We start from the raw sequence: 15029 nt of genomic DNA, 5'->3' as shown, positions 1-15029 counted from the left end.
ATGTTATGTTATGTTATGTTATGTTATGTTATGTTATGTTATGTTATGTTATGTTATGTTATGTTATGTTATGTTATGTTATGTTATGTTATGTTATGTTATCATCATACTATCATATATAATACTGTGGTATTCTTCAAAATAATTTTCTTCGATTCTAAATTGAAATCGGTTTGTTTGACCGTCTACAGGGTCCGGCACTCGAAGTGTAACAAATTAAAAAGGCCATAAATTCAGTTTGGAAAATTACTTTTTCTTAATTCAAAGTACAAAATGTGTAAAAATAATACAAAGTTCAGAATCAATTCACTTTTGCTCGATATGACCACCTTTTGCCTTGACTTGATGACTTGAGAGAGCGAATGAGTTGCTTCGTTTGGCCGAATGTGACTTGCAGGTATTTTGGCCCACTCGCGGACAATAACTTTTTTCAGCGCCACGAGACTGGTGTATCTTTTAGTTCGGACTTTGCTTTCCAAAATGGCCCAAAGAGAATAATCCATTGGATTCGCATCTGGTGAATTCGAGAGCCATTGTGTGCACGTGATGAAGTTCGGAACATTGTTTTTCAGCCATTCTTGGTTCACTCGAGCTTTGTGAGACGGTGCCGAGTCCTGCTGAAACGTCCATGGTCTGCCACCGAAATGTTTGTCTGCCCACGGCTTCAAAGCAACCTCCAGAATACTTTCCCGAAAGTATGTCGCATTTACCTTGACGCCAGGCTCGATGAAAACGATTGGAGAGCGCCCATCTGCGGTTACAGCGGCCCAAACCATTATCTGTTGCGGGTGCTGCCTCCTGGTGGCCAATCGATGACTCAAATTCTTGTATGAACGGTCGGTCAAGTAAACCCTATCGTTTTGAGAGTTTACGAATTGCTCAATTGGAAAAATTTTCTCGTCAAAAATACAATGTTCGGAAATTGACCGCTTTCGGCAAAACGAAGCAACTCCTTCGCTCTCTCAAGTCATCAAGTCAAGGCAAAAGGTGGTCATATCGAGCAAAAGTGAATTGATTCTGAATTTTGTATTATTTTTACACATTTTGTATTTTGAATTAAGTAAAAGTAATTTTCCAAACTGAATTTATGGCCTTTTTAATTGGTTACACTTCGAGTGCCGGACCCTGTACTGATAAAAATAATCAATTGGAGAAGAAGCACGTACAAAAAACTCAATCCAATCTGAAACGAAATCCAAAGAAATTTTGGTCTTTTGTTAATGGCAAACGCAAAGAAAACGGACTTCCTTCCAGCATGTTCCTTGAAAATGAAACATCGAACACTCTAAGAGGCACCTGCAACTTATTCGCACAACACTTCTCGAGAGTATTCAATACAGACTCGGCTAATTCAACTCAGGTGGAACGATGCCTTCGAAACGTTCCATATAATGTGATAAATATTGCAAACATTCGATTTACTGATGAGGATATTATGACGGCAATAAGTAAGTTAAAATCCTCAACATCAGCTGGGCCAGATGGAATTCCGTCTATAGTATTGAAAAGATGTTCGAGAGCATTGTGTGCGCCCCTCAAATTAATTTTCAACCAATCAATGTCGCAGTCACGGTTTCCTGCATGCTGGAAAAAATCGTACATGTTCCCGATCTTCAAAAAAGGAGATAAACAAAATATTGCAAATTACCGAGGTATAACCTCTCTCTGTGCTGGATCAAAGCTGTTGGAGATTTTAGTGGGAAACGTTTTATTCCGTGAAACAAAGACATATATCTCTAATGATCAGCATGGTTTTTATCCAGGCAGATCTACAATCACTAACTTGACACAATTTTGTTCCCTTTGTATTAAGAACATTGAAACTGGATCACAGATAGATACAATATATACCGACCTGAAAGCAGCGTTTGACCGTGTAAATCATACGCTCTTGATTGCGAAACTGGAGCGTCTAGGTGCATCGTCTAGTTTCTCTCAGTGGTTTAAGTCATATCTCGTAGGCCGAATTTTATCAGTGAAGCTAAGAAATGTCGAGTCACAAAACTTCGCTAACGAATCAGGTGTTCCTCAAGGAAGCAATCTCGGACCATTGCTGTTTTCATTATTTTTTAATGACATTTCTTTTGTCATTCCACCAGGATGCAGACTTATGTATGCGGACGATTTGAAACTGTTTCTTGTTGTGCAATCGACAGCTGATTGCATGGAACTTCAGCAGCACCTAAACAATTTTTGTGAATGGTGCAATCTCAACCTCTTAACTATAAGTGTGTCCAAATGCTCTGTGATTTCTTTCACACGTAAGAAAAGCCCGATAGTCTATTTCTGGGGAAACACTTGAAAGAGTAACTGTTTTCAAAGATTTGGGTGTGCTTCTTGATTCTCAGCTCTCCTTCAGACATCACTACTCGCATATAATTGCTCAGGCAAATAGAAACTTAGGTTTCATCATGAGGATCGCCAAAGAGTTTACTGATCCATACTGCCTGCGAGCGTTATATTACGCGTTAGTACGGTCTACCCTTGAAACCGCAGTGCACATTTGGTGTCCTTACGCCAGTGTTTGGATCAATAGAATTGAAGCAGTACAATCACGATTCCTGCGATTTGCTCTCAGATCTCTGCCATGGCGTAATCCGTCAGAGCTTCCACCATACATTGAGCGCTGTCGTTTGCTCAACATGGACACACTAGACAAACGACGAAATATACTCAGAGCAGTATTTATAGCGAAATTGCTGAATGGAGAAATTGATGCTCCTGAAATTCTCTCGCAAATATGTATTAATGTCCCTCCAAGAACGCTAAGAGCGCGGAATTTCTTGCGACTCGACTTACGAAGAACGGAATATGGCCAGAACGAACCGATTAGAGCAATGTGCAATGTTTTCAATAGTGTGTACGACCTTTTTGACTTTTGTGTATCTAGTGTTGTTTTCAAGAATAGGCTTAAGAGACTCTGATAGAATATAAGTTGAACTTAATTATTTTTTAGCACTGGACAATGTTTGTATTCGTTAGACTAATGTTTTTGAATTGTAACTATGTAAACAAATATGTAAAATGTTAAAAAAGATGATGGGTTTTTACGCGCATTTGATGAATTTCAAATGGGCTTTTCCCACTCCACCAAAAACTCCATTGAGATCAGTCCAGGTCAGATGGAAAGAAATAGATAAATAAATAAATAAATAAATAAATAAAAAGATTTGAGGTCGATTTAGAACTTTTTTTTACTCTTTTCACCCTTTTCAGTGCTGGTATAAAATTTTTAACACACTTTACCCTATATTTCCGGATCCGGAAGTCGGATCCGGATGAAATTCAGGAACTACGTATGGGACCGCACGACATTTCATTTAAACCTAATTTGTGAAAATTGGTCGCGCCATTTATGAGAAAAGTTAGAACACATATTTTTTTTTGCACATTTTACCCCATAACTCCGGAACCGGAAGTCGGATTCAAATGATATTCAGGTATATATTTTGTATGGGACCACAAGACCTTTCATTTGAATCTAAGTTTGTGAAAATCGGTTCAGCCATCTCCGAAAAAAGTTCGTGCAAAAAAAAAACGTTACACACACACACTCAAACATTTTGCGTGCTCGACGAACTGAGTCGAATAGTAAATGACACTCGACCCTCCGGGCCTCGGTTCAAAAGTCGGTTTTCACAGTGATTGCATAATCTTTCTACATGAGAAAGTATATGTATGAGTCGTCACTTTAAACTCGAAGATAATACTATATTTTATATACAGGGTCCGGCACTCGAAGTGTAACCAATTAAAAAGGCCATAAATTCAGTTTGGAAAATTACTTTTACTTAATTCAAAGTACAAAATGTGTAAAAATAATACAAAATTCAGAATCAATTCACTTTTGCTCGATATGACCACCTTTTGCCTTGACTTGATGACTTGAGAGAGCGAATGAGTTGCTTCGTTTGGCCGAATGTGATTTGCAGGTATTTTGGCCCACTCGCGGACAATAACTTTTTACAGCGCCTCGAGACTGGTGTATCTTTTAGTTCGGACTTTGCTCTCCAAAATGGCCCAAAGAGAATAATCCATTGGATTCGCATCTGGTGAATTCGAGAGCCATTGTGTGGATGTGATGAAGTTCGGAACGTTGTTTTTCAGCCATTCTTGGTTCACTCGAGCTTTGTGAGACGGTGCCGAGTCCAGCTGAAACGTCCATGGTCTGCCACCGAGATGTTTGTCTGCCCACGGCTTCAAAGCAACCTCCAGAATACTTTCCCGATAATATGTCGCATTTACCTTGACGCCAGGCTCGATAAAAACGATTGGAGAGCGCCAATCTGCGGTTACAGCGGCCCAAACCATTATCTGTTGCGGTTGCTGCCTCCTGGTGGCCAATCGATGACTCAAATTCTTGTATGAACGGTCGGTCAAGTAAACCCTATCGTTTTGAGAGTTTACGAATTGCTCAATTGGAAAAATTTTCTCATCAGAAAATACAATGTTCGGAAATTGACCGCTTTCGGCCAAACGAAGCAACTCCTTCGCTCTCTCAAGTCATCAAGTCAAGGCAAAAGGTGGTCATATCGAGCAAAAGTGAATTGATTCTGAATTTTGTATTATTTTTACACATTTTGTACTTTGAATTAAGTAAAAGTAATTTTTCAAACTGAATTTATGGCCTTTTTAATTGGTTACACTTCGAGTGCCGGACCCTGTATACCTTGATATTTCGCCATATTTGAATAATTACTTTACCGAAAACCAACCGCTATCCATGCTAAAGAGTACTGTACGTGATATTTCAAGCACAAAGAAACTAATGTGTTGAAATTTGTGTCTATTCTTGCTTCCGAACACTAAACACTAAAAACTGTCCCAGAAAGTATGGACGGAAATATTAGACTACAACAACAGAATATTATTCTCAACATTTGCTACTTTGCCATTGTAAACTAGCTGGCGCATCTTCTTGCGAACGTTCCTCATTGAATTCCGTACAGACTTCTTGGCGACAAGTTTTGACAATTTTTTCCAATCTTTTTCGAACTGTTGAAGGTTTCGACATGACATGCCAAGACATGTTTCCTAAGATGTGCCTTCGTTAATGCCCAAAATTCCTCAATTAGTCGAAGTTGTGGGCAATTAGATGGATTCATGTCTTTTGGAACGAAAGTGACATTTTTGGTAGTATACCATTCTACCGTTGATTTCGAGTAGTGGCAAGGAGCAATATCTGGTCAGAATACAACAAGATCCTTGTGCCATCGAATCATGGATAGAAGTCGTTTTTGTAAACATTCCTTGATGTATATTTCGCTGTTCATTGAAGCAGTGGTGATGAAGGGTTTCGAAATCTTACCGCACCTACAAATTGCTTGCCAGACCATAACTTTCTTACCAAATTTTTCGACTTCATTCGATGTCACGGACTGGTTTAACACTTGCCCTTCTCGCACCGTATAATATTGTGGTCCCGGCAAGGATTTGTAATCGAGTTTCACGTAGGTTTCGTCGTCCATGATTATGCAGTTTCCAGCAAATTTGCAGCAAGAATCGTTTTGTACAGCTTCCGAACCCTCGGCCTGATCGATGCTTCTTGTTTCGGACTACGTTTTCTTTGTTTCTGCTTCTTATAGGTTCGAAGATTCAAACTCTGCTGAAAGTCCACACATTTCGAAACAAACTAATGAAAACGAATAAACAACTGCACAAGTGGTTAGAGAAGAGTGTAAACAACAGGACGCAGCCATAAAAAATGACAGACCATTGCGAAATGGCAGCGGTTTTTGGTTGCGTTCATACTTTCTGGGACAGTCTTTTTATCACTATTATCTATTCTTCGTTCATAAAAACATAGGTATTGCTTTTTAAACAAATAAATAAATATTTATTGAAATACGAGTTAAACTTAAATTTTTAAGATTTAGGTTTGGTGTTCAGTCACAAGTGGTGACTTTTCAGCCCTCTTATATACATGATTTAGTTATTACCATTAAGACATCATTTGCTTCCGCAATTCTGTGATTTTTATGTAAAGCAAATTGTAAACCTACTTGTATTGTGTAATGGGAAAAAGGAACTTATAAACTCACTTACAAACTAATACAGAGAGCGAATCGATTCAATTTAAGATTGTATCGATTTTTGTCGGAATTTGCTAATAATATTATGTGACATTACATCTAATGGTTCTATATTTGTGAGTCTGTGTAACTCATTTGTATTAAACCAGGGGGGACGCTTCAAAATCATTTTCAGAATTTTATTCTGAATCCTTTGAAGCGTTTTATAAATTTTTAATTTGTTTTTTAGACAGAACTTGGAATTTTTGTTATAAGAGAGTATAAACATTTAATATATTTATTACACTTTGACTGGATTCCTTCAACGTGATCTTCGAAAGTGAGGTTTTTGCCATAGGTTAAACCTAAGTGTTTTGCCATCAATTCCATATCAATTCCAAGCCATTCAATCTCATAATGTGATTACTGTTTGGTTGCGGAACACCTGCTCATACGGGTAGCAGTTCAGATTTACAATTCTGATAGCTATCCTGGAGAATACGATCAGTTAAATAATTTTGAATCATTTTGATCAAATAAATAGGAAACTGGAAATCAGACAGTTTTGCTATTAAATCTTTGTGCCAAACACTGTCAAATACTTTTTCTATGTTTAGAAGAGCAACTCCAGTGGAACCCAGAAGATTTATTTGCTTTTATCATGTTCGTTACTCTGACAAGTTGATGAGTAGTTGAATGTTCATGACGAAATCCAAACTGCTCTGGTAAAAAAATTGAATTCTCATTTATATGAGACATCATTCTCAACAAGATAATTTTTTCAAAAAGTTTACTGATAGAAGAAAGTAAGCTAATTGGTCGATAACTTGATGTTTCTGCTGGGTTTTTGTCAGGTTTGAGGATGGGAATTACTTCAGCGTTTTTCCATCTTTTTGGGAAGTAAGCTAATGAAAAACACAAAAATTTTAACCAAGTGTCTCTAGGCAACATCGGGAAGATTTTTAATAAGAATATTAAAGTTTCCATAATTACCATGAGCCTTCAAGTTTTCTAATAATTGACTTAATTTCATCAGTTTTGATTTCATTTTCAAGCTGAGCAAGTTTTTGAGTGTTTTTCGCCATTTATTAGAAGTATTTGATTTCCTTCCTTGAGGGTAGGAATTGGTTTCTGAGGATTCTTAAGAACCTTAGAAAGTTTCCAGAAAGGTTTAGAATATGGTTTAATTTGTTCAACTTCTTTAGCGAAATTTTCATTTCGCAAAAGAGTAAATCTATGTTTAATTTTTTTTTGTATATCCTTAACAATGTTTTTCATAGCAGGATCAGGAGAACGTTGATATTGTCGTCGACGAACATTCTTCAAACGAATGAACAGTTGAAGATTGTTATCGATGATAGGAGAATTTAATTTAGTTTGAGCTTTGGGAACTGAAAGATTTCTAGCTTCGATAATGTAATGATTCAACTTATCAGTTGCTGTGTCGATGTCTGCAAAATTTTCTAAAATAATTTCATGATCCACATGATTTTCAATGTGAGATCTATATTCGAACAAAAAATCGATCCAATTGGATTAATTATAGCTTCGTTGGAAAGTCTGAATGTTAAAGGAAGATGGTCTGAGTCAAGGTCAGCATGTGTAATCAGTTCACTAATAATGTGACTTTGATCTGTTAGCACCAGATCAATTGTGAAGGGGTTTTTCACGGAAGAGAAACAAGTCGGATAACTGGGATACAGAACTATGAAGTAACCAGCTGAGAGTTGATTATGAAGTATTTTACCATTACTGTTATTTTACCTACAATTCCACTGGACGTCCTTTGCATTTAAGTCCCCTGTTACGAAAAATTTCGGTCGATATCTTATGAGTTTTTTCAAATCGTCTTTAACACTCAAACGCTCGGGTCTGGATTTTCATCGATTTTTTTTTCAAAAATTTGTTACTACTGAATAAATTGACCGATCTTGATGCATTTGGTGTCAGAAAAACCGGGTATTCTTTAATTTCATTCTGCCTTAATCGGTGTTGATATGGTCCAAAAACACCGGTGTTATTCCAGATCGCCTTGTGGTAAGTCGGTTTTGCCATTTGGGGTATTCTATCTAAAAAATGTATATGGGAACAGTCTGAAAGACTTTTTTGAAAAGACGCAAAAATGTTTTGTAACCGGTTCCAGTACCCTCTGGGATGGTTGGCCAAATGATTAGTTTATTCAAGTTGATGCGTTTTAGTAAATCTTGCACATTTCAGATTGTTCCAGAACTGTCCCCACATACATTTTTAGTTTTTTAGATAGAATACCCCAAATGGCAAAACCGACTTACCACAAGGCGATCTGGAATAACACCGGTGTTTTTGGACCATATCAACACCGATTAAGGCAGAATGAAATTAAAGAATACCCGGTTTTTCTGACACCAAATGCATCAAGATCGGTCAATTTATTCAGTAGTTATAAATTTTTGAAAAATAAATCGATGAAAATCCAGACCCGAGCGTTTGAGTGTTAAGGAAATTTAATTGTTCACCGGTGCATTGGAATGGCAAATATGCTCCAGCGATAAAATGAAATCCATGAATGGTTTCAATTTCGGTATCTCTTTTAATACTATATTCTTACAATCTTCGGCTCGTATTACCATAAGACCATATTACTATATTCTGAAACTTGTAGACAATTGTGATAGATATTGTAGAAAAAAATAACGTTAAACTTTGTCAAACTATAAGAGTAAATATCGGATCTGAAACCAAAACAATTGCGTTCTGGCTGATCTTTCATTTGGGAATAGTTTGCTCAAAATTGGCCCAACCATATCTGAGATCTGTGAGTCTTTGTTCTGTACACATACTCCATCATCTGCAGAAATATGAAATTTGTATAGTTCTAACAATTTATATGTTTTGAGTAAAAAAACATTACCTAAATACTTCTCCATTGAGAGAATATACCTTAGTCATGCAAATCCGCTAATGCAAAATATGGTATGCTATTTCACTCGCCGAGGCTTCGTTTCTTTTGTACGTTTTCCTGTTCGAGTATTTCAACGATTCAACTTTTTGTCACAGATTCAGTTCAGATCGAAATAACCTCTGAAGTTGGAAGCATTAGTGTAGTTAGTAGAATAGTAGCACTAGTAGAGCGTTTGATTGAGAATTAGTTGTGAAATGTATTGGAACGGAAAGTCAACTGCTGCATTGGAAGCTTTCCTTCAATAAAGCTATAAGCCGCTTTCGAAATAGTTTCATTCGATGAACAATATTCAGTAGGTAAGGATTGCAAACTGCGACATACAATGGTATAGTAGAATTGTTAGTGCTTTTTCGATTTGTGCCAGATAAAAAAAGTTTTAATTTAAAATAAGCACCCTAGCGCAATTGAAATAAAATGTTTGCAGTATCAGTCTTGTTCATTAATATTTCTACTCTAGGAAAACAGGAAGGAAAATGATCTTGAAAATTCATCTAGAAATTACACTGATTTATTCTGTACGCAGATGGCCAAATGTTCTGGTCCCCTACCGCTTTAATAACAAACGTTCATGAATATCGGTCTGTTTATTATATTGATATTTCCCCCAAAAATATTGCCTGATCCGCTCAACAGCAGCGATATCTATCGAATCTCCGGTTCGAACAAATTTTATCGATACTATTCGCTCCATTATTTGCTTTTCTAACGGCTATTTTTCTCATCCCGTTTCTTCCCTCGCCGCACCGAAGGTCTTGCTTGGGTCACGTTTGGGTAATTTTTTACTGCCGACGAAACTGAGTCCAGAAGTCTTTACGGCAATCACCCAGTACTCGACAGTTGCTGAGTGCGAATGTCTCAGAAAGTGGTACCGGGAAGATCCGAGCAAAGAGGGCTACATCCTGCAAACACAATATAGGTGAGTACACTTGGGAGCCATTTTTGGCCTCCACCAGAATATGTTGCAATTTTCCGACTCGTGTCGTGGGATCCTTTTGGTGGAAATATTATTTATTTTATTTATCTGGACATTGAATTCGATAATAAAAACATCCTACATATTTATTGTTTGCTTCGATTAATATGTACTCAGCACTTATCCTCTTCGGTAGAATTGAAGTAATACTCGAAACATAATGAATCTGGTAAACTAAGACACTGTCCATCATAGCGATAAGTTAGCAGAACCTCTAGACATGTGTACGTAGCCGATGAAAATATAACGTTGTCCTCATTTTCCCATTTCCTGCGTTCGCAGGACAAAAGACCGCCATGAATGGATGATGGAAAATCGGCAGCTGCGAGACATCCTGGAGAGTAAAGTCGATAAAATTCTCAAAGCCTTGGCGGTCGGCGACGATGGGCGTGGTGGAAGTCGGAATACCGATCCAGGAGGAACTTTCCTGCTACCGGATGGAATCAAATTAATCGATAGCGAACGGTTCTGTGATAATCTTAAACGACTGAAAACCAGAGCACTCCAGTGGGAGATTCAGAAGGCATTAGGTAAGTACCCATCGGATGAAGTATAAACCGTAACGAAAAGCTATGGGGGAATGCTTTTATATGCCACGGGAAACTCATTGTTTGAGCGCCTACTTGCTGCGCTGGGAGCCGAGCACTTTGCTCGTCTGACTGATGAGCATAAAAAGTGGAATAAATTCAATTACTCTCGACTTCTTCGGTTACCCTTAGCTATGCGAGTAGAATTTTTACTCTTCGCTGACGTTAATTTATGGGGTCCCTTTATACAAGTTTCGAAAAGGCTTTTTTTCTGCAACATGAAGGGAAGCCACATCTCGCGACAGCAATGATATTTATACTTTTATGAAGAACCTTCAGAAGAGATACAAAAAAAACCCTTGAGCAGCAACTCATGAATTGTGTCGACTACAGACTTTCGCAAAGTTGTGAAAGGAACAATGTAAGATAGAGCGACGTTCGAATGATTCAGGAACTTGAAATGCACTATCATCATGCTTCGAATGAGCGCTCATAACGAGTGATTTGATTATGAGAGGTAAATTTATTTCAACCTTTCCCTGACATGATACCAGAAGAAACATATTATTTGAACCCATTATGAATTGCTGCTTAATTTCTGTCACTAAGGAATAAGACGACTGTTTTAATTACGCTACCTTTTAGCGAAACTTTTCCACGCTCTGAAAAATTCTAAAAACTAGTTCAACGCGTCCATTTAAAATAGACTAGTTTTAATGACTTTTCATGTAACTACTCCGTCACCTGATGTTGAATTCACATTTGCATCATCAATCGTATAAACTCTACTGTGTGTTGCCAAAAATGATAGATTTTTCAAATGATTTGCAGTATCCAAAACGAAAAGAATCAATCAACTACGGTCGATGTTTTGTTAGTACTACGGAAGTTTCTCTAAATAAGGGGCTCCGGGGACCAATAGGAGATCGATTTCACCTACTATCTTTCTCCGAATAGGACTAACCTAGAGGCAATGTAGAATCCGACGCCAAAAATGTAGCCAAAGAGAGATCCTCTGGGTTTCTGTTTTTATGTCATAGAAGGCCACAATTGCACAATCTTTTCCTACTTACAGTTTTACTAAGCTATCACTTCGTTCAACAAAATGTTTTTATTTATTCTTAAGTTCTTAAGAGAATTTTTGCTTGCCTATTCCTGCGAACTTGTAAGATTATAATCTGGAAAAAATATTATTCTTCTTTCATGTTATTCCTCAACCTTCAACACTATAGGTTGTGGTTAGCTCAATTCATACGCGTTTCTCATCGCTTATTCTCATGCGGTGATTCGTTAGCGGTGCTTTCAATGATAGTGTTGGGCATAGTTATAGTTTGTAGTTTTCTTTATTTCATACGCTTATTTTACTAACTTAAAATAAATTATTCCGAACCGTCTAGATGGTGGTGAGCTCAATTTGTCCGCGTTATTTATCTCTATTTTGAATATGGCGATTCGTCGGCGATAAAATCATTCCACTAGAATAATATGCGTAATTTTATTGATTTATTGCAATCTTCTTACTAAATAAGCTGTTTTAATGCTTTGTTTGGTGTTTATATGATCAACTAACAATCTGTCCAGGAATCTGAATTCGTTTTGGCTCAGACATCTTGGATGTCATAGTTACTTTTAGTTAAAATAGTTTAATTTAATGGATAGGACAACGTAAGTTCAAACTTTTGTCTTGAAACTGTTAGGATTAAAGTAGCTATAGAGCATAAAGTTTTTTTGTGCGACAAACCGAGAATCATTAGACTAGAGGAGTAGTTGTTCGTAAGAATTGGTTTATTTAAAAATAATGAAATAAAAATTCAAACAACCGTCTTAATTTATCATTACCATAGTAGACAAAGATGCCAGATCTGCAGATTTGTCTGTAAATCTGCAGATTTCTGCAGATATTTTTTTGGAGACTTTTGCAGACTTTTGAAAATCTAGTTTTTTGCAGACTTTGATCAAAAGTTACAGACTTTTGAAATTACCGCGACCTTTTTTGTTTTGCTCGCCAAGTCAGTTTCATACTTTATACAGAAATAAAGATATACTCGCTAACTGCAGATATTTTGTCGGATATACAGACTTTTGCAACCCTGTCTGAAGATATTTAAAATTTTTACCTGACATCTCTGATAGTACATCAGTTTAAAACCAACTGTCAGTCAATTAAAATAAGTCCATATTTCCCTCTCGGTAACCGGCTGCCTAAAAATTGAGAGAGAAAACTATAAGCTAAGCAATTAACATTTCGTTATAATTTCTCCAATGAATTTTGGCTATAGTAAATCAGACGCCTTTTATGAATAAGTTGTCATTTCCAATTTTTTTTAGACTATTCTTATAAAATCATCATTCCTGATAACAAAATTTCGAGGTACGATTGTGAATTCGGTATCTGATGCATATTATTTCTAAATGGAAATATTACACCATTGCAATATCGCGAAGTTAGTTAACCTCGGCTTTAACCATGTGGTGAGGGAATGCAGAGAAACCCTTGGTCACTTGTAGCAAGAAGTATTGAAATAACATTCCATCCATTTCTAAAACGACCTGTATGGGCGTGGCCATCTACGTTATTGTTCATTTCATGCTATAAATCAGTTTTGGCTGCCCCTTGAGTTTGATATACTACTTTCAAGTATCAAGCATTTGGTTAAATATGCAGTTCCAAATGGTTTCTGATCAATCACGGGAAACTCACGGGTGGTGAACTAAGTTAAGCTAAGTTCGAAGGGTCTGTAGCTAAGTTTGATTTAGATTATTTATGTCGTGAATACGACGTCTTTTCAAAATTTACCCTCTGAGAAAGTGATCCGTTTTTGATCGTGAATATCTCTTGTTGTATCCAACGTATCAACATAGTTTTTGCTAGATGATCATCAATTCACATAATCACAAATAACTCAAAATGAAAGTTTTCTGAAATGTTTTGTATCAACGAGTATCAAAGAAGAAAGCTCAGAAAGAAAACGAGAAGCGCCTCTCTCGTACCTGGATTAAAATGAAGGTGTATTTTTCGTTCGTTCTTCGTTCATACGTTAATTCATATTCGGTTAATTTTTCGTTCATTCATTCGTTCATACTTGATACATTTTCTATCAAACGAAAGTTCGCACCAAACGAGTGCGAATAAAGCCAGCATTTGACTGCTTCGCATTCAAGCAAAATGCTCCGAACAGTGTTAGACATCGTAGAGAATTCCACAATCCGGCCTTTCAGAATGTCAGAGATGAATCCCGTACAGCATTTTAATTCTTGCACCGAAACATGCAAATCCGAAATGAAATAATCGAAATCAAAATTCTTTTTTTTCCATAAATACGTTTATTTCTTAAGGCAGTTTACATAAGTTTTTCTTCGCCGTAGCATCACTTTTACATAATATTCTTATCCTAATTTAATTCTAACATAGTCACAACGTTTTGAATTTATTAAAACATATTCTCTTATAGCTTAAATATCATCTTAGGTAACTCGTCATTAATTATGAAATCTACTCGGAAATATTATTTGAACCAAACGATTAACTTCTATAAATTATAAAATAAGCTGTTATTTTCAGACATTTTGTTGATCATTTCATAAACTGTTTCGAGTTTGTTTGTATCATTACATAATTTTTATTCTAATTTAGCTATTGGTTGAACTCATGGACGCAGCTGGGATCAGAACTAAGTCTTAAGAGGGGCCTTTATTAAATTGAAACTCCAATTTTCTTTATGAAATGATAAATAAGTTTCATGTATGAAAGGTCACGACAAGCAAGAATGTCTCGAACTGGGATATTGGATAGTTTACCTTGGGTACGCAAAGAATTTATTAGTTGAGATCTGACATCACGATACTCCACGCATGTGCAAACGACATGATCAATATCCCGATAACCTTCTCCGCAAGCACAATGATTAGTCTCGGAGAGCCCAATTCGAAGGAGATGTGCATCTAACGTGTAGTGATTGGACATGAGTCTGGACATCACACGAATGAAATCTCTACTCACATCCAGTCCCCTGAACCATGCCTTTGTCGATATTTTCGGAATAATTGAGTGCATCCACCGACCCAGATCATCTCTATCCCAAGATGCTTGCCAGCTAAAATCAAAATTCTGTATGTTGCTATTTTTGTGGCCGTTGGGATTGTCCATTTGTGAAAAAGTTACAAACGAAGTCACGTAGAAAGAAAACCATTTACCTAAATAGCTTTAGTATTGAATCAATTTGCACTGGAAGCAGTTCTACTGCGGGACGTCCGTAGCGCCAGTTTACCTTAAAACAATAGCGATCACGTAACCCTGCCGCTAGTCGTTCGCATTGGAGAAAAAATACAACGAAAAGTGGACAACGACGGAGAACATTATGCAAAATCAGTACTTAGATTTTTTGTGTATTGCTTTTTTATTTTTTATGTTTTTATCGTGAATACGACTTACTTTACTATGGGGCGCCTTTTTAAAATTAGCCATATGGAAGAATGGGCAGATCTTAATCGTGAATATCTCGACTAGTATTAATGGCAGCAACATAATTCTTTCACTATTTCATCAAAAATATGATCAGGAATTTAGATAATATTTT

The 15029-nt window shown here is 36.8% G+C and overlaps 1 protein-coding gene across 2 annotated transcripts in view; it reads left to right on the top strand.

The window, feature by feature from the left end:
- Nucleotides 1-15029, top strand: part of LOC131433717 (protein qui-1) — a 271477-nt gene that overhangs the window by 113899 nt on the left and 142549 nt on the right. For both annotated transcript variants that reach the window (XM_058600273.1, XM_058600272.1), the window contains 2 exons: nucleotides 9702-9868; nucleotides 10208-10455. In XM_058600273.1, the coding sequence (XP_058456256.1) occupies nucleotides 9702-9868; nucleotides 10208-10455 (415 nt within the window). The remainder of the gene's footprint in view (nucleotides 1-9701; nucleotides 9869-10207; nucleotides 10456-15029) is intronic.

This window comes from Malaya genurostris, chromosome 3, assembly GCF_030247185.1.
Source record: "Malaya genurostris strain Urasoe2022 chromosome 3, Malgen_1.1, whole genome shotgun sequence".
NCBI classification, from domain to species: domain Eukaryota; kingdom Metazoa; phylum Arthropoda; class Insecta; order Diptera; family Culicidae; genus Malaya; species Malaya genurostris.
This window is presented reverse-complemented; position numbering and strand designations above follow the sequence as displayed.